This window comes from Ctenopharyngodon idella, chromosome 20, assembly GCF_019924925.1.
Source record: "Ctenopharyngodon idella isolate HZGC_01 chromosome 20, HZGC01, whole genome shotgun sequence".
Lineage (NCBI taxonomy): Eukaryota > Metazoa > Chordata > Actinopteri > Cypriniformes > Xenocyprididae > Ctenopharyngodon > Ctenopharyngodon idella.
In genome coordinates, this window is record NC_067239.1 from 22,286,907 (window position 1) to 22,312,628 (window position 25,722).

General features: G+C 35.1%; 1 protein-coding gene across 1 annotated transcript; it reads left to right on the plus strand.

The window, feature by feature from the left end:
• Positions 1-1,464: 1,464 nt before the first annotated feature.
• rxrgb (retinoid X receptor, gamma b) lies at positions 1,465-25,103 on the plus strand. Its single transcript, XM_051876183.1, has 10 exons — positions 1,465-1,655; positions 18,485-18,717; positions 20,962-21,106; positions 21,194-21,373; positions 22,124-22,284; positions 22,427-22,556; positions 23,127-23,259; positions 23,373-23,464; positions 24,466-24,571; positions 24,667-25,103. Exons 1-10 carry the CDS (start codon positions 1,625-1,627, stop codon positions 24,812-24,814), a joined length of 1,359 nt encoding a protein of 452 aa, XP_051732143.1. The 5' UTR covers positions 1,465-1,624; the 3' UTR covers positions 24,815-25,103.
• The last annotated feature ends 619 nt before the right edge of the window (positions 25,104-25,722 follow it).

The window sequence follows — 25,722 nt, forward strand, 5'->3', positions numbered from 1 at the left end:
TAAGCCCACACAAAGAGAGCAGTGACAAATGACCGTTTTAATTCTTCGGTTTGACTTTAATAAATTAACATGGTCTAATAGACTTAAGGAAGGGGGTTCAAACAGAAAGCCTTGATTGGTGTGAGATGGGTTGGAAAAAAAGCCATTCATCTTGTTTACCATGGTCTTGTGTTCTTTAATAGGTCATTTACAATGAGGGGACAGAGTATGTGGGGGTTGTGGGATGGGGTGTGCTTATCCTCAAACCTAGAGGGAAGGGCCTTGTGAAGTCACTGGTCATTTAGAGCACTAACCCCACACTAGTTCAAGACTGGTGAATGCTGGTGACTTCTGAATAACCTTCGGAGGTAGTGAGAGCTCACCCCTATATGACCCCACACTCTGAGGAACAGTCTGGGGGGATTTCAAGGAGTCTTTGAGCCACCACATTGAATCTAAACGCATGAAACCAGGTGGCCACACAGATCACATTCACAAATATAATTTTATTCTTGTTTTGTTTTCTACTTTTGTTTTTGATATAATACAAGTTTGCATTATCATAGTTATTATGCCAAATGCAAACAAATGTGCTTAAAAAAATAAAAAAAATAAATATATATATATATATATATATATATATTAATGTGTTTATTACAATTGTGCCATTACATGTAGGCCTATAAATTGCAGCACACTCTCATGGCAATTCATAACTATTTTACGTTTTGGTGAATCGGTGGCTAATTTGTATGAATTCATACAATCTCATTCCAGTGTTTTCGTACTATATTCTTAGGGGTGGACCAAAAGCATTTTTGAAATAGTTACGTTTTCTCATGAGATCGGGTTTATAATTGCTTAAATTCTACCCTTTGCTTGACTGAAATTATGCTATTCCTTTTGGCACACACAGTAAAAAAGAAAACTGTTCAGTTCTACCTGATCTGGTCTGTGTTTCACAAAAGCATTGTAAGCCTGAGTAGATCATTGAAACTATTAGCATCAATTATGATACGTTTGGGAAACGCAGTACTGATTCTCTGAAATTACTTTTGCTGGTGTAACTTTAATGTAGTCAAGTTGCTTCAGTCATATTAAATAACATTTTTACCATTTTTTTTCGCCACATTTTTAGGTTTCCTGACAAGACATTTTACAGTGTCCAGCTTGGTACTGTTGTTATTGATGGTTGAATAGTTCAGTAGCCACAATGGTTCAATTCCCAAGAAATGCAAGAACTTAAATATGTATATTTTGAATGCAATTTAAGTACTTTGTACAAAAACATTTGTCAGATACATATATGTAAATGGTTGTTATTTTTTGCATGTGTTCAGGCCAGGTTATAAATAACATTGCAATATATTTAGTTAAATTCTGTTTCCTAATAGTAATTAGTCATGGTTATACTGTTTAAATGTTATTTTGTACAAACTGTTGAATACATGTGCTTAAGTCATCTGCCTGTCTGTGTCTTATCTGATTGTTGTCGTTTGTGAAACCCCTCCTCCCCGCCTCCCCCTGAGCGGGGCCCCGAGCCAGTCAGCAGCGCCGCAGAGTTCAGTTCAATCGGGCCGGGGAGAGGAATTGAGAGGGGTGCCGCGCGGCTCCAGGACAAGACCCGACAGTAAACTGACTCGGAATGGATACTCACGACACATATTTACATCTCCGTAAGTCGCCGTGTCTCTTCATTTCCTGTTGCTGTTCTTCTGTATCATCTTTCCGCAGTTGCCCGTGCTGTTTGCAACAAGCGTCAAAGCTTTAAAACAACTTCGCTGATGAACTTCACACAGATTATAGTCCTATATCAACCCGCGCGCTTTGCTATTGGTCCGGTGATCACGCCGCGGTTTACAGGCATTGTTGGCATTTTAATTGTATTTATGTAATCGATCGCTCTTAAAGCACGCCTGTTGTGTCGGAATCGTTATTCATTGCCTTTGAGATGGTTTTCAGTCCAGTCGTGGACAGCATGTACATGGGAATGAATATTCCGCGACATGTTTCAGGAGTGAATGCGAATATGTTATTTTAGACAAAGTCAAAGACAACTCTAGCAAGTTCTAATGTCCTAGTCTATGTAGTGTGTAAGACTCGAATCAAATAAGTCGCCAGTTTGACACACCTAATTAAAGTCCAAAACGCTCCAACTAATTTGATATTTTCACGTCAAGTTTTAATGAATTTACCAAATGTTTATTTATTTATGCTGCCTTCACGTGCTATCTGAGGTATCTTGAGAGGGCTTTCTTGTCCGTTTTTTTTTAAACTAGAAAACTAGTATATTACGATAGCACGTGAAGGCAGCATTATTCCGATTAAAACTTAACCGAAGTACAATAGATTAGCACATGTTATTGTTTTAAATACCCTGTTGGATAATCTAATTTAAGATGTTTTGTGTCTTGGAACATTGTAGCAGGATTTTAGTTGGTCCACCCTGGTTATTAGCTGGTCATCAGATCAGGTGGTCTAAGATGATTGACCACCAGCTATCATGTTCCCAAATAGAGTTTGAACAACTTGAGCTGGTTCGTCCAGCAGGCAGCTCAAAGATGATCTACCAGCTAATGACCAGCTTGAATCCGTCTTCCATGTTCCAAAACACGGCTACTGACTTAAGCTGAATTTTCCAGCAGAGCAAGAATTCAGCCTAATATACATACTTTCCAGGTAATAGCAGATGTTTTTTTATACATATTTTCAATGAAGAATTTGTATCAACAATGTATTTATACCATGTATTCTACAAAGTGTTTTTGGAGCAAACACAAGAGTGGTATGCTGTATTAATAAGTAGGGTTCAAGTTGTTGTGGATAACAGAGGTGTATTCATGCATGATCCTATAAGAATGGCAACTAATAATGATGAATAAATATAGAATAGAATACTGTAAACATGTGATACAGTCATGTGCCATTATGATATCCAGGTTATTTCTGTTGTTTTTAGAACCAGACAGACTCACTGCAGGTTTTGAACTTTGAACCAGGTTAACAAGGTTAAATTAATCACAGTTAAGCACAGGATTATTTATGTGTGAACAGCTGTACACATTCAGTTCCCTTTTAATTACATTTACATGCATTTGGCAGATACTTATCCAAAGAACATGCATTCAGGTTTGTTTTATTGGTTCATGCATTCCCTGGGAATCGAACCTATGACCTTGGCATTGCTAGCAACATGCTCTACTGTTTAAGCTATAGGAATTTTTGATGTCAATGAAGCCATCACTCTCAACTTTTTCTTGTTGCTGTAGACTTTTAGAGATGTGTTTATAACCGACAACATTCCTCCGCCTTTAACAATGTGAACCCACTCTGCAAGTCCAAAAACACATAGATGAAAAAACAGAAAGGACACGTGTGTTACAGTCGTCAGGCAGGAGTGGCTCAGAGGCCTTTGTTATTATGTCAGCTGTACACATGCTTTCAGACTGCTCACAGCGGTTTCTGTAGATTTCCTATAGGCACTTAAGGCTTTCAACATGTGACTCACTGAGCAGCCTTGCCCTTACCATCACTTTCAAGAGAGTTAGAAAAGCACAGCTTTGGAGGAAAACGGAGGATATGGTATTGGAGTGTGTTCTTTACCCACATGATCCTGTTAGATTTTGAGATCATGACCAGCTGATTGTACTCATTCATTCTGTTAAAATTGAATGATTATAAAGATTAGTCCTTTTTAGAGCAGTTTGACAATTCATATGCAGACCTTCACACCAGTGGTGCTGCTACTATAGCTGCTATAGATAAACTAACTAACAGAGAAACTATTTTGGCCCTCGGGTCTTATTAGCTCCTTGTTCTGGATATATAAACATGCTGGAGTAATGTAAGTCTGGGGTAAAGCAGACTGGGGCAAGGGTGGAAATCTATTTTGATCGCCGGACATGTTCGCACCCTGAGTGCTTCCTAGAGGACATGCTGCTTTGAAATGTTAGACATGAACCCTTACATCAGTAGCTGCCGGGGTTGAACTGTGTTCACGTGTGCGAGCTGTAAGATTTTTAAGAAGTCTCTTATGCTCACCAAGGCTGCATTTATGTGATCAAAAATACAGTAAAACATATAGTGTTTATCGTGATATAGTGTTATCAATGTTGACAAAAGTTGTGCTGCTTAATATTTTTGTGGAAACTGGAATACATTTTTTTTTCAGAATTCTTTGATGAATTCAAAGTTCAAAGGAACAGCATTTATTTGAAGTAGAAATCTTTTGTAAAAATGTAAAAGTCTTTATGCACCAATAAGAACAATTTGGTTTTTTTTTGGTTTTTTTGGAAGATACCAATACCGATTTTATGATTCCCATACTGATATTTGTCACTTGCTCACTTATTTGAACTTTTGTCATTAAAATAGATTACTCTTTTGATCATGTTTTAAATGACACATGCATTAAAGGGTTAGTTCACCCAAAAATGAAATTTCTGTCATTAAGTACTCACCCTCGTAAGACCTTCGTTTTGTCTTCAGAACACAAAGTAAGATATTTTTGATGAAATCCAAGGGTATTTGATCCACACATAGGCAGTAACGACATTGCACCTTTTGAGGTTCAGAAAGGTACTAAAGACATCGTTAAATCCGTCTAAGTGACTACAGTGGTTCAACCATAATATTACTTTTTGTTTGCAAAAACAAAACAAAAATAACTACTTGATTCAACAAATTCGTCTGTCCTCTGTCATACTACTATGCTATTTTCGTTGCAGAGCTTCAGTGTTTATCTGAACGCGGGCTCAGTATTGGCCGACTCTGTTCACGTGAGCAGCACAATGCATGCGTGTGATACTGACGCAGGAGCCGGCCAATACTGAGCCGCTGTTCAGACGTAAACACTGAAGCTCTGCAACGAAAATAGCGTAGCAGTATGACAGAGGACAGATGAATTTGTTGAATCAAGTCATTATTTTTGTTTTTGCGCACAAAAAGTATTATTGTCGCTTCATAATATTAAGTTGATCTACTGTAGTCACTTAGATGGATTTAATGATGTCTTTAGTACCTTTCTGGACCTCAAAAGGTGCAATGTCAGTGCTGCCTATGTGTGGATCAGATACCCTTGGATTTCATCAAAAATATCTTAATTTATGTTTCGAAGACAAACGAAGGTCTTACAGGTTTGGGACGACATGAGGCTGAGTAATTAATGACAGAAATTTAATGTTTGGTGAACTAACCCTTAAAGGTTACACTAACTAGTTTATTGCTGTATCATCAAATTATTTTAATTTAACGTGGATTGGATCCTTCTAACATTCAATAACCCAAGAGAGGCACAAATAAGACATGACAACCATCAGAGGTGATTATTGCTATCAAATATTTTTTATTAACATTAACAACATTAACTCAGTTGTCTTATTATTATAAAACATTACGTATTTCTTTAACAAATTGAAAGACATTTTACAATGTGCCTTCAGGCAGTTAATTAAATAAACTATCAGTTTGTTATATCTGCCTTTTTCATGCTATAGCTGAGATGCTGATGCTTTTAAATTGATCAAAAAATCAGCCGATAAATATCGGCGGCCGATACATTAGTGCATCTCTAGTTTTGATCAATTTAATGCACCCTTGCTGAATAAAAGTATTAATTTCTTTAAAAAAATAAAATCTTACAGACCCCAAACTTTTGAATGGTAGTATACACATTCATAGCCTCTTAATAATCCCAAGGCTAAGGCTTATTAAAGATGGAAGATGATAATAATGTTTGTTAGGTTTAATAAATACATTTTTTACCTTTTTTGACATAGGTCATGCTAGTTGGGTCTGATTTTATTATTTAAAGGATGCATTTTAATGGTTCATTTTATTCAGTGGATAAGTTGAGTGATGTCAGTGTCTGATGTTTCTGTTAGCAATAAAAAAAAATGCTAGGAGATGCTGTTGATTTAGCGATGTGGCTCCTAATATCTCTACAGGCAGCTCCAATTGTGTCAATCTTCTGTGTGATCTCAACTCTCTTTTCATTCAGACTGATCCATGTGGGGCATTGCTTTTATAGGATGACATATTAAAGAGGCATTTTTAGATTCACCCTGAAGCCATTCTGTCATAAAGTGAATGAAACTGTAATGGCATCAATATTGATATATTGTAGGCTTCAGTAGAAGGTCTTCTGCATCATTGCAGTGCTTTCAAGGCATTACTTCTTTTTCTGCACTGTTTTTGCAAGTAATTTGGCTCAAAATCCTCCATTGACTTAATGCTGATATGACACTTCATTCAGTAAATATGAAGTTGCAGTTGTTTGACTTGGTTATATGATGATGACATCACTTTGTCTGTTTTATTTTTTATTACTGTTCAAAGGTTTATGGTCGGTACAATTATTTAATATTTTAAAAGAAATCTCTTATGCTCACCAGGTCTGCATGTATTTGTTCAAAATAGAACAGTAAATAATAAAAACAGTAATAATGTGAAATGTTATTACAATTTTAAATAACTCTGTTCTATTTTATTATTTTTTAAAATGTAATTTTTCAGCAGTCATTGCTCCATCTTCAGTGTCACGTGATCCTTCAGAAATCATTCTAATATGCTGATTTGCTGATCAGTGCTCAAGAAACATTTTCTTATTATCAGTGTTGAAAACAGTTGTGACATCACTAACCCTAAAATTTACATAAACCCTGCCCCCGAGAACACGCAAAAAAGGGGGTGAGGCCATGTTGAGCTGCTTTAGAGAAGAGGAAGAGTTGTTGTAGTAGAGTGTTGTTGCCATGCCTTTATTTTACCGTGGACTGCTTCACAAATGAGGGTCAATTCAATGCTGGATTTGCACAAAAGATTAACATGACAGAACATGCTAGTCGATGAGTTGAATCAACTCCACAGCAACTACATAAATTTATCCACTAACCGTTCAGAAACATCCAGTTGCATTCTAAAATTCTCTCCATCAGTGTCCGACTCCGGTTTGAACAAAGTAAGGCTGAACACCGTTACTGTAAAACGTCATTTTGGCTGTGTGAGATTCTCCAGCTTTGTTGTTGTTGAGCAACCAAAGCACGAGCCGTTAAAGCTCCGCCCTCTTCTGGAAAGTGGCAGAGAGCAGCAGCTCATTTGCATTTAAAGTGACACACACAAAAACGGCGTGTTTTTGCTCACACCCAAAAAGGGGCAAATTTAACAAGCTATAATAAATGATCTGTGGGGTATTTTGAGCTGAAACTTCACAGACACATTCTGGGGACACCAGAGACTTATATTACATCTTGTAAAAGGGGCATTATAGGTCCCCTTTAACTGTTTTTGTGGAAACAGTTACATTATTCTTTTGTAATAATGTAAAAGTCTTTACTGTGACTTTTGAACAATTTAATGCATCCTTGCTGAATAAAAGAAAAACCTTTTGTGTTTTACAATATATAATATCCAACAGTATAACAGTATATAATATCCAAGCTCATTTTTCTTCTTGGTAATTTGTCTTTTAACTGTTCCGTACAAGTGTTAGTATTCAGCATGGCAAAAAGACAGGCAGTGTCTGGACTTAGAAGTGCATTAGATAATAAATACACACAAGCAGGTGTGAGAGAGGAGGCTGCCAGACTTGGCTGTGACTGTGAACTATGCTTTATAGTGTGTCCATGTGTGAGAAAGAGGTGTCATTACCACTTTACTGCTTTAATAGAAGTATTCATATGCCCATCTTACTTATATTATGGTAAATTGTAGAATTTATTCGATTATCAGATGCTCACTGTAAATATAATCTTAAAATCCGAATCCAAACAAATTGCTTCTTTATTTGAATCTCACACACACTTGAGCACACTTCATCCCTGGCCAGGCAACAGGTGGCCCATCTGGGCTGATAGATTTAATGACACTCTGAGCCTCTGTTCGGGCAGACGCGGTCTGTGCAGAAGGAGTCTTGTCAAACCTTGGAGGGAGGCTGATCTTTGTGGCAGTAAACGGTTCTTGCTGGATTCAATCGTTGATAATCCGAGTAATCTCATAAACGGGCAGCCTCCTCCCCGTGGATCCTCCCCCTACGGCCGTCCTGTTTCGCTCATATCCCATCTGTTCCATCAGTGGAGTGAGTCTGTGTTCGGACTGGTGCTCTACTGTGCCCGGTGAGATTTAGTTGAGTGGTGCTCGCGGTCATGTGGCATCCGCCGGCGTTGCCTCTTCACGGTCAGAGTCACGGCAGAGAGAATGGTCACTACAGCCACCGTGAGTATCTGATAATAAGACCTGGTCCCAAACTGCTATCCTGTAATGGTACTTATGCTCCCAGGAACAACACGGCTGGTGCACCCTAAGAGAAGATAAGAGAATTGTGCTGTGTAAAACAATTGCAAAAACACTTGTTTGACTGGTTTTTAAAATGTGATTAGATTGTGCATGAATACATGCAGTTTTAGGGATGTGTTGGTATGTGGTTCATTGTCATGAGTAAAGAAGCTGTTGTACCTTTTATTATTATATAAGCAAGCAAATAAACCACATAAATTTATAATTTTAATTGGTTTGTTTTTGCATTAACAAATGGAATTGTAAAGTAATTATTATTTTCAAACATGTTTTCTGAGCTCTTCCCCTGTCTGCCATTGCTTGGACAAACAGATAGTCCCACCCCAAACTCATGAATGAGATCTAATAAAATTTAGTTTAATTGATGTAACCCAAAATAGTCAGGTTGATTCAGTCATATTTAATAATATATTTGACTTACATAAAACCAGTTATCACATGAAGGATTTTGACGGGAATTTTTTTTTTTTTCAAACATACTGTAAAAACAGTAATATTGTGAATTATTACAATTTAAAAAGACTTGTGCTGCTTAATATGTTTGTGGAAACTGATATATTTCTTTAGGATTTTTTGATGAACAGAAAGTTTAAAAGAACAAAATGCATTTAAAAAAGAAATCTTTTGTATTATAAATGCCTTTACTGTCATTTTTGATCAATTAAATTCATCTTTGCTAAATAAAAGATAAAAGACCCCAAACTTTTAAATGCTATACTATTAGTAGCTTGTGTGTAATTAAAATGTAACCTCTGCTCTCAGCCATTGACAGTGAATACCTGGCAAGGCTCTGTACTCTAATGCTGTTCAAATGGAGTATTGCGGATATTTTAGGAAAGTCTTCTTGGATCAATCTATTTTGGTATATCCCTTTATATCTCACACATTTGCTGTACTTCATCCCCTCACTTCTTTGCTTCTCCTCTGTTTCGCATGTGCTCTTTCTACACATTCACCATCTCAGTCTCTCTGACAATAGTTCTGTTGAGGGGGTTTGTGTGTGTGGGTGTGTGTAAATACTTTGACTGACAAGGAAAAACTCCCATTTGATCGCACAATAGAAAGCGATGACGGAAGTTGTCGTCACTGATTGACAGTCACTCTGTTGTTCTTTCTCTTTCTGTTTCTGTCTTTCTTTGAATGTTGATGCAACAAATAAAACTTGCACGGTACTTACATAGTGAGCCTGCGTTGATGTTTTGCATGTCTCATTTAACAAATTAATGTTAAGTGGGATTACATTCATTTTCCTTAGAGTACATCTAGGTGTCTTTAATAATGGTATCCTGGTTGTTTTGGAAATGAGGGCTGAAACATACATTGCAGGTATGTGGACATGCCCTTCTAATTATCAGGTTTGTCTTGGATTCTTAATTCCAGTGATGACAAATCTTAAAGGGATAGTTTACCCAAAAATGAAAATTCTGTCATCATTTACTCTCCCTCATGTCGTTTCAAAGTTGTATGTTTTTCTTTCTTCTGTGGAACACAAAATGTCTGTACAGAAAGTCAAGGGGGTCCAAAACAACACTGGATCCTATTTACTTTCATTCTATGGATAAAAAAGCAAAACTCTTTTTCAGAATATCTTTGGGATGAATTGGAACACCGACTCTGAGCTTGACCCCATCACCAGTACCTGAGCTCATTGATGATCATGTTTTCCTGCAGTTGTGTTCCAACTTATAGTAGGAAAAACTTACCAGAAGAGTGAAAGCCATTAGGGAGGACCAGCATTAATGCCTGGTTTTGTGATTAAGCACAAGTGGGTGAGGTGTCCACATGCTTTATCCATATAGTGTAGTTCTTTCCGTAAATATTACTGACAGGCAATATGTCAGTTATTTTTTCTCCATGAAAATTGATTTTTATAAACATACTTTTTTAATAACTGCTAAATCAAACCACCTCAGACTAGTAAAGTTGTAAGTACCATAAGAAAACCTTGTTTTGTAGCCCTGCAGCTGCTTTTGATTGTTTCATAACACCATAAAATCATTCGAATAGGGTTCAGGTTTCAACATTCAGTTTCATCCAAAACAGCTTGAATCTGGCAATGTTTTATTCAGTGGTTGTTGTACATATCATTAGTGTGATGCTAAAGGTTAATGCTCTATTGCTCTATAGCATACCACCTACATTAAACCCTACCCTAAACCTAACCAATAGAGTTAACAAAGCAAACATGAGATAAAAATGCATTTGCTGATGGCAGCCATGCCATTTTAGCTTGCTTCTACAAGTGTTTTTGATTTTGACTCATGTTTCACAGGACTCCTTAAAGGGTTTGTTCAACCCAAAATGAAAATTATGTCATTAATCGTTCATCTTTGGAACATAAATGAAGATATTTTTTATGAAATCTGACATGTCTGTCCCTCCGTTGACTGCCTTTGCATTTGCATCTACCACTTTGACGCTTCAAAAAGGTCATAAATAGAAAGGAAACCTAATCCATGATGAATCGATCAGTTTAGTCCAAATTTTCTGAAGAGAAAAGATTGATGAAAAGATTTAATTTAGGCTTTTACTCACATATAAACATTGATCAGCGAACATAAGCCTCAACCGAACCTGAATAATGCACAAGAACAAACCTCTTCCGGAAGCTCAAACGTGCTGTGTAATCAATGAGGTTCATTCTCGTGTGTTGCATTTGAGCTTCCGGAAGAGGTTTGTTCTTGTGCGTTATTGTACTAAACAGCTCGATTCATATGGATTAGTTTTCTGATCTCTTTATGAACTTTTTGAAGCATCAAAGTGTTCGTTGCAAAGGCAGTCTATGGAGAGACAGACATCTCTCAGATTTCATCAAAAAGATCTTCATTTGTGTTCTGAAGATGAACAAAAGTCTTACTGGTTTTGAACGACATGAGGGTGAGTAATTAATGACAGAATTTTCATTTTTGGGTGATTTTTTTTTTTTGGGTCATTACTGAGCAAGTTTACTACATCAAAAATCCATGTACATGAAGCTGGTTATGTGTTTTGAGGTCATAACATAATATTGTGCAAATAACTGCATCTTTATTAAGTGATAATCTGCCTCTGTTATCGTAATGTATGTGAATAAAAGTTGTTAGTGTTTTACTGCCTTTAGTGTTCATTTCACTTGGAAACTGCAGTGAATTCAATGTATAGGTAAGTTTTTGGAGTTCTGCAAAAATGTAGGCAGAGGCACATTTTTCCAAAGAGCCTGTGTTGGGATTGGCAGAAGGTTCGTGTTTGGAATCAATATTGAGAAAAATGTCCTGTGATGTTCTTTGTTTATTGCTGAGATTCTCTAGATAGTCTTTCAACATTTACAGTACATTTGACTCAGCACTGACATAAACACTACAGACTTCCTTTCTGTCCTAATCTTTCCTTTTACTAGTTCCCTTTTATTTTTTTCTTCACCTCCCTCTTTTGCTAAAGTTACTAAAGGTTATGTGTAGGGCTGACAACAATGTGGTTTCTCACATGCTACTGTTTTATGCTGTTAGATCGCAACCTAGCATCTAGTCTCTTTTAATTGGAAAACACTTTTTTTTGTGTGTGTGTAAAAAGTGTATACATGCAGTTGTTACTTTGAGGAACTTGAGTCATGCTGTCTTTATTGTAATACATAAAATAAAGGTAGTTTAGATGTTAGCACATGAAGCACATTTTTTTGGTGTCAAGGTTTCCCTATTAAGAGGCCTCTCTGCCAGTAAAACTGAAAACCTATTTTGACTTTTTATGTTTTGTTTGATATGGTTGGTTTCAGTTATCCCAAGACAGCTTGTTTTCTAGAAAGCTATACTAGAAAGTTTAGTCTGAAGGTTGAGAGAGGCGTGCACATGTATTGGGGTGAGTGTTTGTGTCTTATCTGTTTCTACATGCCTCTTACCTGTAGGAAGAAACTTTACATTGATCCTCTGTTAAACCCTCAAGAACAAGCACAGTTTCAGGAATTTTAGAACAGAAATTGTTGTCTTGTGCAATTTTTCCTGACTGGTATGTTGGCTAGTGTGACCCTTTTTTTGGTTTCCTACTGATTTTTAATAAAAAAAATGTTTCCTAAGCACCAAATCAGCATATTAGAATGATTTCTGAAGGATCATGTGACACTGAAGACTGGAGTAATGATGCTGAAAATTCAGCTTTGGCATCACAGGCATAAACCACATTTTAAAACATATTCAAATAGAAAACAATTATTTTAAATTATAATAATATTTCACATTTTTAATTATTAGTTTTTGTCGAATAGATGCAGCCTTGGTGAGAAAAAGAGACTTCTTTCAAAAACATGAAAAAATCTTATCAATGCCAAACTTTTGAATGGTAATGTACATATATTCAGTGAAGAATTGGTCAGACTCATTGAAAATTTGACAACTTGTGAGTTTGAGAGTCTTTTTGATCTGGCTGGTTCATAAGACTCATTCTTTCAAAAATCGCACTATACTTGTTTATTTTGGAAACCAGTGAAAATAATGCAAATATAGTAGACGGGTCATCTTGACATTGTTTTGAGGTTCCAGAATTCAGGCTATTGAGGGTCAGCCGCTGCTTTTGAATTGTTTTCACTTTAGGGTCATTTTGATAAATAAAAAGGTTTGGCTGCTGCTGAACACAGTTACTTCACAGTCTCTTGTGCAATGTTCAGTGGAACAGTCCCTGTGGGTCTCTGCTGATAGTTACATTGTGACATTACCAGGGGTCATCAAGTGTATGGTATCACAAACATTAATCTTTTTTTTTTTTAAATCAAGTTAATTTCAATATCTTCCTCAATGCTACAGATTATCAGATGTCATATGATCACGATATGACAGGATGTTTTGAAACTGATTAATGTTCCTTCATTTCCTGTGGAGTTTGTTTCCATATGTCAGCATATCCCCTCCGGTCAGCATTTTTCTGATGTCCATTTTCAGACTGTAATGTTTATTGTACAGTATTATCTATCTGTCTGTCCTTATTTTTCTCTTTTATGTGTGACTAAAGCAGTGGTCAGCAGAAGTTATTTGAAATGTGAGTGATGCATGTGACAAAATGTGCTTGTTTTGAGCAGATTAATACAGAGGTTACTACAGGACACACTCAGAGTTCATTGACATTCAGCTTCACTCAATACTCCATTATTTTTTTAGTATTCACTTCTCTCTTACCTTGTCAAGCACTCACCCTGTCATCCACATACAGCAGCAGTTCTAGAGGCCTATATCTTTTGTGTAACAGAACACACTTTCCTCCAGAAAATTATATTTCATCAGTAAGACAGTGCTCAATAATGCTCATGAAAAAATCTCAACATGTCCCAAACCTCCTCATGAGTCCTGCTCATTTCTACCTCTGTCAGCGATTCTGAGGACATGAGCATGAACATAATGCAGTATACTGATAAGAAAAACATGAGTCTGAGTGTCTGTGAATGTCTATGTTAACATTTTAAGAATGGTGAATGAAATGTTTAGGTAGTAAAGATAGTATTATTGCCTGTAATTTCGTTTTTTTTTTTTCCAGATACAGATATGTTCAGTAGTAAATAAGATTACAAGAGGACGTTTATTGACAACACCCATGTGTAGATGCTATCTCCAGTGTATAGGTTAATCATTCACATATAAAAGAGACTGTGCTGATAAACTAGTTGAATGATATGGTTAATGAAGTAATGTTGGTAACTGAAGTATGAAGTGTGTGTGTAGTTCTGGGCTTTGGGGGATAATGGACACATGGCGGTAATCAGGGTTGATTTAATGTCTTCCAGCTCTCCACAGCAGCAGACTGGGATAGAGTGGGACAGTTTCCCATTTCTCAATCACTTTCACCCCCCTTCCACCTTTTTGTGTCTGTTGCCCTTCCTTCAACCCCGTCTTCTTAGTTGAAGTGTCTGTAAATTGGTTGAAAATACTTGTCAGTGATGAGAAGAGGGTTTTTAGTGCCATTATTGATCAAATGTCAACTTCATTTAGGACAGAAATAAGCGATTCAAGAGATTATGTGTGAGATTGTTTAAAATGGGGATGGGAACCTGTTAGGCTTTCATGAAGTGGGTGTGTGTGTTTGTGTGGTTCCAGCCAATAATATGCTAGTAAATTTGAAAAGCCAAACGTCAAAACCTACTTTTAGGTTTTGACGGATGTCCTCAAAGGAAAAAGTCTAAAAATTGACTTTTAATAACATGGCTTCCTATTGAAAAGTTTTTCTTTTAACCAGCTATTTGGCATTATACAATAAACGGCAGTTTAAGTCTTATTGCAAGTTTTTGCATTTTGACTTTCCTTTGGAATCACACGCAGTATTGTTTTATTCTGAAAATGCAAAATGATTCTTTAAGCCATAAGGCTTGCATTGTTTGTAGTTAATGATACATTCTGATAAATAAACTAATCATCTAAATCTAAAAATCTAAAATAATATAATGTAATAAAATAATAATAAATATAGTGTAAAATAAAAATATTATAAAAAATAATTTAAATACACTGTAATAAAACTGGCAGCTGTTGCCAGAATAATTCTGTAAAAAATGTAAACGTATATTTACAGAGCAACCTGTAAATTTATACAACTTAAAACTGCAATTTACAAAAAAAAAAAAATAATAATAATCAATTTTAAACAGGTAAATCCAACTGGCCTTAGCAAGGCCACGCTGCTGATTCTAACATCCGTTTTTGTACTTTTAATATATGCTGACATCCGCCATAATATCACTGGTGATAAAGAGATTACCACATGATGAATCAAAGTTCATCACAAGTAGCTTTTCCATAAGCTGCGGGAAATATGGATGATGCACACAGTGTTATACACAAACACAAAACACCATCATGGTAACACACCTGACACTAAAATAATGCTATAAACATTCATTTATCAACATTAGATTTAACGTAAAATCAAATGTGAAGTGTCACACAGGAAATTGTGGGAATGTCAGTTTATGTTTTTTCACTGTAAATTATTAGTTAAATGGTACATTAAATGGTACATTTAACAGTATTTTACTGTAAAATTACACAAAAATATTAGGTTAGATCTGTTACAGTTTTTCTCTGTATATACGGGAACTTGCTGTTAATAAATTAAGGGATTTTTACTGTCACATTTTTAGTCTTTTACAGTTAAAATTATAATCATTTTTACAGTGTAATAAAAATCAGTGATTATTTGAAAACAATAGAAGTCTAAATGTAATCCCATTCTTATCTAATGTGTGTATTTTCTTTTGTACATTTTATAATGACACACTCTCTTTATGTGGTCCCTGTCATTTTCCAATCTGCCATTCAGATATGTAATTCTCTCTTAGCAAGCAACATTGGTTGATTGTTTTTCTCTTTGTCCCATTTTGCATTTGATTTCTCAGAGAAACAGTATTAACAAACTATCAATAAAAAACAGTGAAAGAAAAAATAAAATGTTTAAAAATATTTCAGAATTCATTTTACTATATCCAGTACGAAAATAATACAATAAATATAATAGATTCACGGTGAAATATAGAATAAAATAGTTAATGAACTTTCCCTCTCTCTATCATGTCAGTGTGAATTATTAGTTAGTTAGTGAGAGGCTTAATGAATTCCAGCCCTGCTGGAGACTCCACACATCAGCTCAACAACAGTAATTAACAATCAAAAGATTTTAGCTAGCCCACTCCAAATCCTGTTGTGTTCCAGCCCTTGAATCTGTGACTCCTAGGTCTCCCGGTCTTGTCATGTTCATTGAAACTATACATCTTTCTCTGTTTTGAGTGTACAGAGTATCTATGAAGATACTAATTACAGTTTTTGCGTGAAATATGCAATGATAGCGCATGTATGTGATTGTGCACTCATTGACCTGTGCAGTTTCATGTGGTCTCCTCTGAACTTGATAGTAGTCTACTAAAGACTGCACTTTGCTATCAGACAGCTGTGCAAAGTTCATGGGCACCGCAGAGTGTCATTGTGAAATCCTGATGAATGTCTGGCACATGGACCGTCTCAGAAGAATAAGATCTGAATTATCAGCTAAAGATTGATGCATCTAAATGTAAAAAGTAAAAAGGTCTCTGCAAACTTGAATTTCATAAAGTACCCTGCCGTACAGGATGTCAATTTCAATATCTTCCATTGTACTTGTATATTTTGTATATTTTAAAGTCAACATAAAATTGCACAATCCATTTTATGTATGCTATATTGTACATTTCTATGTCCCATATTTTGGAGTTAAAGGTAAGAAATATATATTGTGATGAGGGGAATCCTATACATCCTTCTCTAACCCACAAAAATGTAGTATTAATTTGGTCGTAAACATTAATTTGCAATATGTTTTTACATATATTTTTTTTAATAGTCAAATTTAAAGATGCAGAATAAAAAGCCATAAATAATTTTGTTTCAGGCATTTGGCTTGTGTGGTCTGATTTAAATGTAATGGATTTTGTGGGTCATTTCAGGATAGGCCAACATGCGGTCACTGGTTGGTCATGTTTTCGCCCTACCAAAGACCATCCGCCACAGATATTTTCCCTTGAGTCTTAAGACAAACACACACACACACACACACACACACACACACACACACACACACACAACTACCTTGTAAGAAATTAGCAATTGCAAACTGACTGTGTGTCTAAATGCTGTAATGCTTGATTTTGCCTTATTATTAATCAAAAAATGCTGGATCTATTCAAGTTTGAATAAAAGAAACAGCATGATAGAGTATTAAATACACACTTATCTCTCTAATATTACAAAAGAAGTTAATTTCAGACACTCAGGGTGTCTCAGTTCACTCTCTATAGTTCCCAAGTATGCTGCCCACTTAGTCAACCATTTCTAGGGCTGTCATATTGTTCAGATCTTTCAAGTACCACAATGTTTGGATGGAAATTCACGTCATAATTAAGTTTAAATTGACTCAAGTTTGTATGCATTTTGTGAGTTTGACAAAAAAAATGCTTCTGATAGCTTGACATTCAATAGTAAAATACAAGAGCTAAATAAAGTCTACATTAACATAGCGCTATCTTATTTTCAAAAATCTTTCAAGTTCGCTGAAATGCTTGCATGGAAATTTTTATGAACGGCACCACCACAATATCATTTGTATTGGTCATAATCAAGTTAAACTGTTAATTTTTACTGTAGCTTATATGCATATTAATAGCTATAAAGCTTGACAGAAAATGCTTCTCAGCAGTTTATGAAGTTCATGCTGCAAAACTACATTTCCCATCATTCCCAGCATGATTTAGATTATAGATAATGAATAAAAAAGGAAAATGTTTTGTCCTTATTGTTTATTGTTGATAGCTTGATAACCATTTACTAAAATGCAAGAGCTAAAATCTACATTAATGCCTGATCACCCTCTCTGGGTTTTTTTTTTTTTTTTTTTTTTGCGTAATGCATTAAGCAGTAAATTGAAATAATCTACCAGAGATAAACAGTTACAATCACCTAGTCAGATTATTTGACCAAATCATTGATAAAGGTTTTGTGTTGCACATCTCAGTAAAGCAGCTGCTTGAAGCTGTATTTATGTTAATTTAATCTTAGATTAATTTAATTTGATCTTCATCTTGATGAATGATGAAACGAGTTAACAGATTGCAACGCTATCGGTATTGGCAAAAGGGTGCAACCTTTGCCCTGTGTGTGTCCTTGTACTACGTTAGATAGATTATATATGTTTGTGCTGGTACAAACTACCATTACTAGGTACTCTTATGAAGCACTCCATCGGCTCCAGACTGAATGGTTAAAGCAGAAGGATTTAATGGATTCTCAGTAAAGTGTCCTCTTACATTTACTCAAACAGCACATTTTTTCATTATACATTACACTGCACAGTTAAACCATATTAATGGAGAAAATAGATGTTTTGCAAAGGCACTCATGCCTCCACAGGTTCTTGATGTTCCTGTGGGTTCTCTGACGTCTGTACATGCTAAATAAAAAGTATTGGTTGCACCCTGATATATTTATACAGACCTGTCACCCCGTCACGTTCTTTTTGATTTATATCTACACTGAAAAAATGGTTTTTTGAAGTTGTAAATAATTGCGATTATTGGAGTATGTTTTTCTGCTAAAATGTTTCACATCTAATTCAATGTGTCACTTCAAAATTGTTTCTACAACTTTTTCTTGTACGATCACTGATGTTACTAGCGATCATTTTAGCACTAAATTTTAATTCCTCTTGTCTAATATTAATCTCTCTTTTCATCTCTTCATAGACACTAGTGCTCTTAATTCGCCCCCCTCTCAGCCACTACCCATGAGCTCCATGGTGGCTCATCCATCCGTCATCAGTTCCTCCCGCCCACTGCAGTCTCCCATGAGCACCCTGGGCTCGTCCATGAATGGCCTGGCCTCTCCCTACTCAGTCATCACCCCGTCTCTGGGCTCACCGTCCGTTTCCTTGCCCTCTACACCCAGTATGAGCTTTAACACTCTCAACAGCCCTCAGGTAAGAACCTTCCCATAATTCTGTGCTCTCTCAGGCTGACACCAACTAAAAGCAATAAAATCAGAGTCTAGCATGCAAACTTAGAAATTAGCTTTTCTTTCTAACGGACACATATACAAAGTTCTGTCATGAAACTCTAGATGGCGCAGGCTTAACTCAATCTGTTTGCAATCACATCATCAAAGCTGATTGGTTCCTCCTATATCAGTAGCCAATGATCTCGCTGCTCAACCTTCAAAAACTTGGTCAGCATTTGCTGTAGCAGTGCAGCGCGCTTTCAGAAACCCTCCACCTTCCCCAGCTCCACCTGTATAGATCTGCTACGGGTAATTTATGTATGCTATATTGTACAGCAGCAGCATGTCTTATTTGCTCACAGCAGCGTGTTATATGTATTGGCAGTAGCAAGTCCTGTACTTGACGTATCCGTTACCATGCCAAACACTCCCGAGAGTTGTCATGACAGAATTACATTATTATGAATGTGGAATAATGTATATTATCCCCTTTTAAATAAATAAATAGCTCAAATCCCACAATAAATGTACTCACAAGCACACACAAACGTTTTGGAAAAGCAGTTTTGAATAATTATGTGATCGGACTGCCAAAAAAATCATTTTTACTCAGAACTGATTAAAAAAAAAAAAATTTAATCACAAGATGAGATCATGTGACTTAAATTTAGCATGTTACTGCAGTGTATGCTTCACAATATTTAGTATGTAGTAAGCTAGTATTCCATTCTGAACATTCAAGCTATGCACTGAGGTGATGGGCATCACATTGTACCACGACTGTCGCTCATACTGATGCCCTGGTGCTACAGAGAGGTCAGCTGATGTTTGTCTATATATGTGTATGTGTGTCTCATTTCTCCCTGGAGGCCAGAGAAAGCCATTGACTCAGACAAGCATTTCAGGCTTTTAGTCCAATGAAAAGACATCAATAACAGTGAACTTATATGGGTATACGGGGTATACAACAGACATACAGGGTCTAAATATACTTGAAATTATTAATTATAAAAGAAAATGTGGATTTTTATCTTATCAAAATAAAGCCAAAGTAAATTAAAACAAAAAATATATTAGACTTTTTAAAAGTTTTGACAATCAAAGAGTGAAATTATCATATTTATTGTGTGAAAATGATCAATGATGGTTTTTACCCATACTACAACAGAAAGTAAAGAAAGATTTAATTGTGTTTAGGGATCATAAATGTTAGCTTTGAGATTAGCTTTAATGCAACAAAGAAGTTCAATGTTTAAAATGTAATTTCTATAACTATAATTTCTATCGATGAATGTTATCAAACCAGTGTTATTTTAAGACTTGTTTCATTCCTCATTTCTAAGTTGATGTGGATAAACGTGTCTGCTAAATTAATAGATGTAAATAAATACTGTTATAGTATTTATTAATATTTCAATGTTTGCATTTTTTAGTCGTTTCATTGTTTTGTTTTGTTTTTGTCATTTTTATTAGTTTTTGTTTAACTAATAATTTTTTGGTTTTCTAGTTAAGGTTAAGTTTTTCATCTAATATTTATATTTTTCAGTTTTGTGTTAGTTACCAATTTCAAATAACTTTAGTTGACCATAACAGCACTGTATTAAACATTTGAGATATGAATGAAATTACATTGTGGTGAAAAGTACATCAAGAAGAGTGACGGAATTAACGTGTAAATATACACTGTTGGACATGTTAGTGGACAAATTAAATAAACTAGTGAAAGTGTGAAACGTGTTTTAAGACGAGGGTTTTTTTTTTTTTTTTTTTTACACAAACGAAACAGCCACATACAAACACATAAATCAACAAACATATATCCCAGTAATTAAATGACAACGAGGCTCAACTGAATTGTCTTCCTGATTTGAAGTGCTTTGCTGCCTGACGTATGGCCATATCCTGCCACCTGCTGGCTGAATGCAGTAGTGCAGAAAATAACGTGATGTAAAAAAAAATAGTAAATTCTCCTGAGAGAGACAAATATCCCTCCTCCTCTTTGAAATGTTATGTCATCGCTCTCACAGCTACTTGTGTAATGGCCTTGTAAGGGTGAAGTCTGTTTTTGTGAGTTTGTGAGTGTATACTTGTGCATTTGTGTAGTGTGTGTGTGTCTACTGTGCTGGAAGGACAAACAATCTGCTGTATTGTGACATAAACTGTACTCCTGATTGCACTATATGATAAGCTGTTTTTGTGTCTCTTTACCTCTCTTCCGGTCTCACAGATGAACTCTTTGAATGTGAATAGCTCAGAAGACATCAAGCCTCCACCAGGATTGGCTCAGCTGGGCAACATGAGCAGCTACCAATGCAGTAGCCCTGGATCCCTCTCCAAACACATCTGTGCCATTTGCGGGGACCGATCTTCAGGTACAACTCACAGACATGTTTAGATGTTGCATTTGGATTTGGTTGGTCTCTTCTGGGGTTCATGACAAATGTGGTTGTGTTTTGCAGGGAAGCACTATGGTGTTTACAGTTGTGAAGGTTGCAAAGGCTTCTTTAAGAGGACCATCCGAAAAGACCTGACCTACACGTGTCGAGACAGCAAAGAGTGCCTGATCGACAAACGTCAGCGCAACCGCTGCCAATACTGCCGCTATCAGAAGTGCCTAGCCATGGGCATGAAGCGGGAAGGTTTGTATTTGCGTGTGTGTTTTGTATCCATAATTGTATGAAATTTGAGCACTTAAAGACACTGAGGATAGGCCTTTTGGAAATGATTTCTTTGACCTTTGAACTGCTTTTTTTTTTGCTGCCTTTCTGGCCAGGTCACTCTTCCAAAAGAGATTTTGGCAGCACTTTATTTTACAGTCCTGTTCCGCATGTACATACTATGTACTTACAGTAATTACAATAACTAGGTACTAAACCTGATTTTAACCCATGTAGTTACCTTATATTACCAGTACTTTCTTAGGCAAGTACACTGTAAGTACACGTAAGTGCACGTACTGTAAAATAAAGTGCAACTGAGATTTTAATTTCAACAAATTTTAATATAATGCTTTTATATTATATTATATTATATTATAATATATTATATTATAGGTAAACTATCCCTTTAACTTGAGTATGTATTATATTATATTGTTTCTATCATAACCTTATTTAACTGCTCTTATAATAGAATATATTAGATTTTTATTATAAAAGTGTTTTATAATAATACCTAAAGTATACTTTAAAATAAAATAAATTAAACCAAATAAAAATTTAAACAAAATTTAAAATATATTTTAATATAACACAGTTAAATAAAGGTTATAGGTGCACTATAAACTGTATAGTCCTAAATAATTTTCAAATGTGTCATAATCATTGATTACAGTGATGTTTAATGTACTCATTTACTCTGCTCTGCTTGACCTCTGTGATTCCCCGCAGCGGTTCAGGAAGAGAGGCAGCGTGGGAAGGAGAAAAGTGATAATGAGGTGGAATCAACGAGCAGTTTTAATGAAGACATGCCTGTGGATAAGATTCTGGATGCAGAGCTTGCAGTCGAACCCAAGACTGAGACATACACAGAGAGCAGCCCTGGCAACTCTGTAAGACACAGACATTCGGTCAAATACAATTTACACAGTACATATCTTTGCTGACTTTAGCCTCACGAAAAAATCCTTGACAAAAAAAAACTAACTAAATTACTCTCTCACTCTTTTTACATCTTTTGGGCTCCCTCCTCAGACAAATGACCCAGTCACTAATATCTGCCATGCAGCTGACAAGCAACTGTTTACTCTGGTGGAGTGGGCCAAGAGAATACCTCATTTCTCCGATCTGCCTCTGGATGATCAAGTCATTCTGCTTCGAGCAGGTATGTGACACTCTCACAAATATACAAACCTACATGATGAAGATGATGAAGATACTAAAGTTACTGTTTAAAAAAACAAGCGCTCAACTGAAACACACTTAAAACCACCAGCAGTGTATTTTAATATTATTTATATACTATTATAGTATTTATTAATATTTTGAATTAGATGATCAGTTTTCATTTTAGCTTTAGTATTTTTGTTGTGAGCTATTATCATCTTTAGTACTATTTTTTTTTATATATATATTTCTATTTAGCTGTAATTAATTTTCATTTCAGTTTTAGTCATTTTAGTATTTAAACTTAACAGTTCTAATTTTTGTATTTTAAGTTAAAGTTATTCATCTAATATTTACATTTTATTTTATTTTAATTGTCTATAGTCACTCCAGGTCAAAGGGTCAGGCAGAACTGTGTTGGTTGTGTAAGTGGGAATACTGACCTCTGCTGGACAAACATTTCACATGCACTCATAAAATAGTCCTCGCTAATGAAGAACACTGTTTTGAGTTCATGAAGACAGAGGGAAATTATTTTCCTGCTATTCATGTCATTTTTCTCCTTCAGGATGGAACGAGCTCCTCATTGCTTCATTCTCTCATCGCTCAATCACGGTTAAAGATGGCATCTTGCTGGGCACAGGCCTCCATGTCCACAGGAGCAGTGCTCACAGTGCAGGCGTGGGATCCATCTTCAACAGGTGAGGACCTTGAAAATCTGTAATAATCAGAAAATCTGTATCATTTATTTTATTACACCTATTGTGCAGTGAAATTAAAGCCCTGTGTGTGTGTGTGTGTGTTTGTGTGACAGGGTACTGACCGAGCTGGTGTCTAAAATGAAGGATATGCAGATGGATAAGACAGAACTAGGCTGCCTTAGAGCCATCGTCCTCTTCAACCCTGGTGTGTTGCTCATTGCCAATGCAGCATAGATAAAATTAATTATTTCATTTGGAGTAATATAATATAATATAATATAATATAATATAGGGATATTTCACTCTAAATTGTAAAATTATTATATTATATTATATTATATTATATTATATTATATTCAAGTTAAAGGGATAATTTAATATATATTATGCCTTAACTGCAATTTCTAGTATTGCATTAGTATTGCATCCTTCTCATGGGCATTTCATAATTTTTGACTTTTCAGTCTGAGTTAAATCTCTTTTTTGGATCATTTTATCTGTCAAAGAAAACGTAACTAATAATTATGCACACCTGAATATACGGCGTTTTTCATTTCCAGCCTTCATGAACAATTATATATCACTTATAAATGATTAAATACAAAATTAACAGTAGTTATTAAGATTAATGTGGTATGGAATTGGTAAGATGTGCCTAGAAAAAAATATGATCAGAAAATCAACGTGCAATATTATATTATATTATATTATATTATATTATCCCTTTAATATAATTTAATATAATATAATATAATAAAGTTAAAGGTATAGTTTACCTAAAATCTAATAATATAATATAATATAATAATATATAAATTTTACAATTTTGGGTGAAATATCCCTTTAACTTGATTATATTATATTATATTATATTATATTATATTATATCATTAGATAAAAGTATATAATATAACATAACATAATACAATATAATATAATATTTTAGGTGAAACATCCCCTTGTTATATTATATTATGCTATATTGTATTATATTATATTCAAGTTAAAGGGATAGTTTAATATAATATAATATTATTCTAAAACCAGTGATTTACTTTCTTTTGTGTAACACAGAAATACTGGTGATTTCCCCCCATGTAATTACAGTGAATGGGAACTTTAATAAATTAGATGTAAGGACATTTGTAAGATGTGTTTTTAGACCGAATATACTTGCAAAATCATGCAAATTCCGTCTTCTCATAGACGCCAAAGGCTTGTCCAACCCAGTGGAGGTAGAGGCACTGAGGGAGAAAGTTTATGCCTCACTGGAGACCTATACTAAACACAAATACCCTGACCAGCCTGGCAGGTACAGCAATGCACATGTTTGTTCAGTAAATACTGATCATATCTATTGCTCATACTCAATATTATCTGCATTCTTTTTTTCTCACTGCTTAACAGGTTTGCTAAACTTTTGTTGCGTCTCCCTGCCCTCCGATCCATCGGGCTCAAGTGTTTGGAGCACCTATTTTTCTTTAAGCTGATTGGAGACACACCCATAGACACTTTCCTAATGGAGATGCTCGAAGCACCTCATCAGATCACGTGACACGAGTTCCAATGGACCATTTTTTGTACATATTCTTATGTAACTAATATAATAACGAACTTGATTGAAGATATTGCAGTACGCTGCAAATTTTATACCAAGCACAAATTATTATTATTATTATTTTATTTTATTTTGTTATTTTATTTTATTTTTGAAAAATATTGGCAGGGGAAACAGAGGAGTAATTTTATTGGTATTGTATTGAAAAGAAATGTTTCTGTAAATAGATAATATCAGGTATACATTGTGGCAAGACAATGCAATAAAGAAATTATATTTTATTCAAGGAATTTGTTTATCAAACCCAAACAATAATTTCTAAAATGAAGTCTAGAATTCTGTCCAAATAAATATTTAAATGCTATGTGCTTTTTTTCTTTTTTTTTAATAAAAATTAATGGAGTAAGTTGTCATTTTCTATCAACCTGAAGCATCTAAACACTTTACCCTGCAGAACCAAAAGCCTTTTCAAGAGCAAGCCACTGACTGCGGTATGTGATGTTGTCCAATTTTTATTTAAAAATCTCAAATAAATCATAAATTGCAGCAAGATACATACATTATCTGGTGACCGCCCGCTAGATGGCGCCATTTAACGATACAAACCATAATTTAACTTGCACTTTACAACATGTGACTCTGGTGGCTTTCTCATTTTAATTGCGCAAATGCTGTGAATGCTCTGAAGGTAATCAACTTTGAACTGTCATATGGGAAAGTAGCAAACTTTTTACGTCTAAATCATTTCATTTCATTCCTTACTTAGAATGTCTAATGTGTTTCATAAATGTTTTTCTAAAAAGTATGTAAATAAATATATGCTCTTTCCTCAGCTCATGTTATTTTTTTATTATTTTTTAAAAATAATAAATTAGTCATCAATATAAATCACTAATTATTAGTCT

What these genes read in the sequence shown, in the direction of transcription:
- rxrgb (XM_051876183.1), top strand. Translation starts at nt 1,625, where the DNA reads ATGGATACTCACGACACATATTTACATCTCC. An exon ending in CATGGGCATGAAGCGGGAAG is followed by an intron (nt 21,374 to 22,123) that starts GTTTGTATTTGC and finishes GATTCCCCGCAG; the next exon opens with CGGTTCAGGAAGAGAGGCAG. An exon ending in CATCGTCCTCTTCAACCCTG is followed by an intron (nt 23,465 to 24,465) that starts GTGTGTTGCTCA and finishes GTCTTCTCATAG; the next exon opens with ACGCCAAAGGCTTGTCCAAC.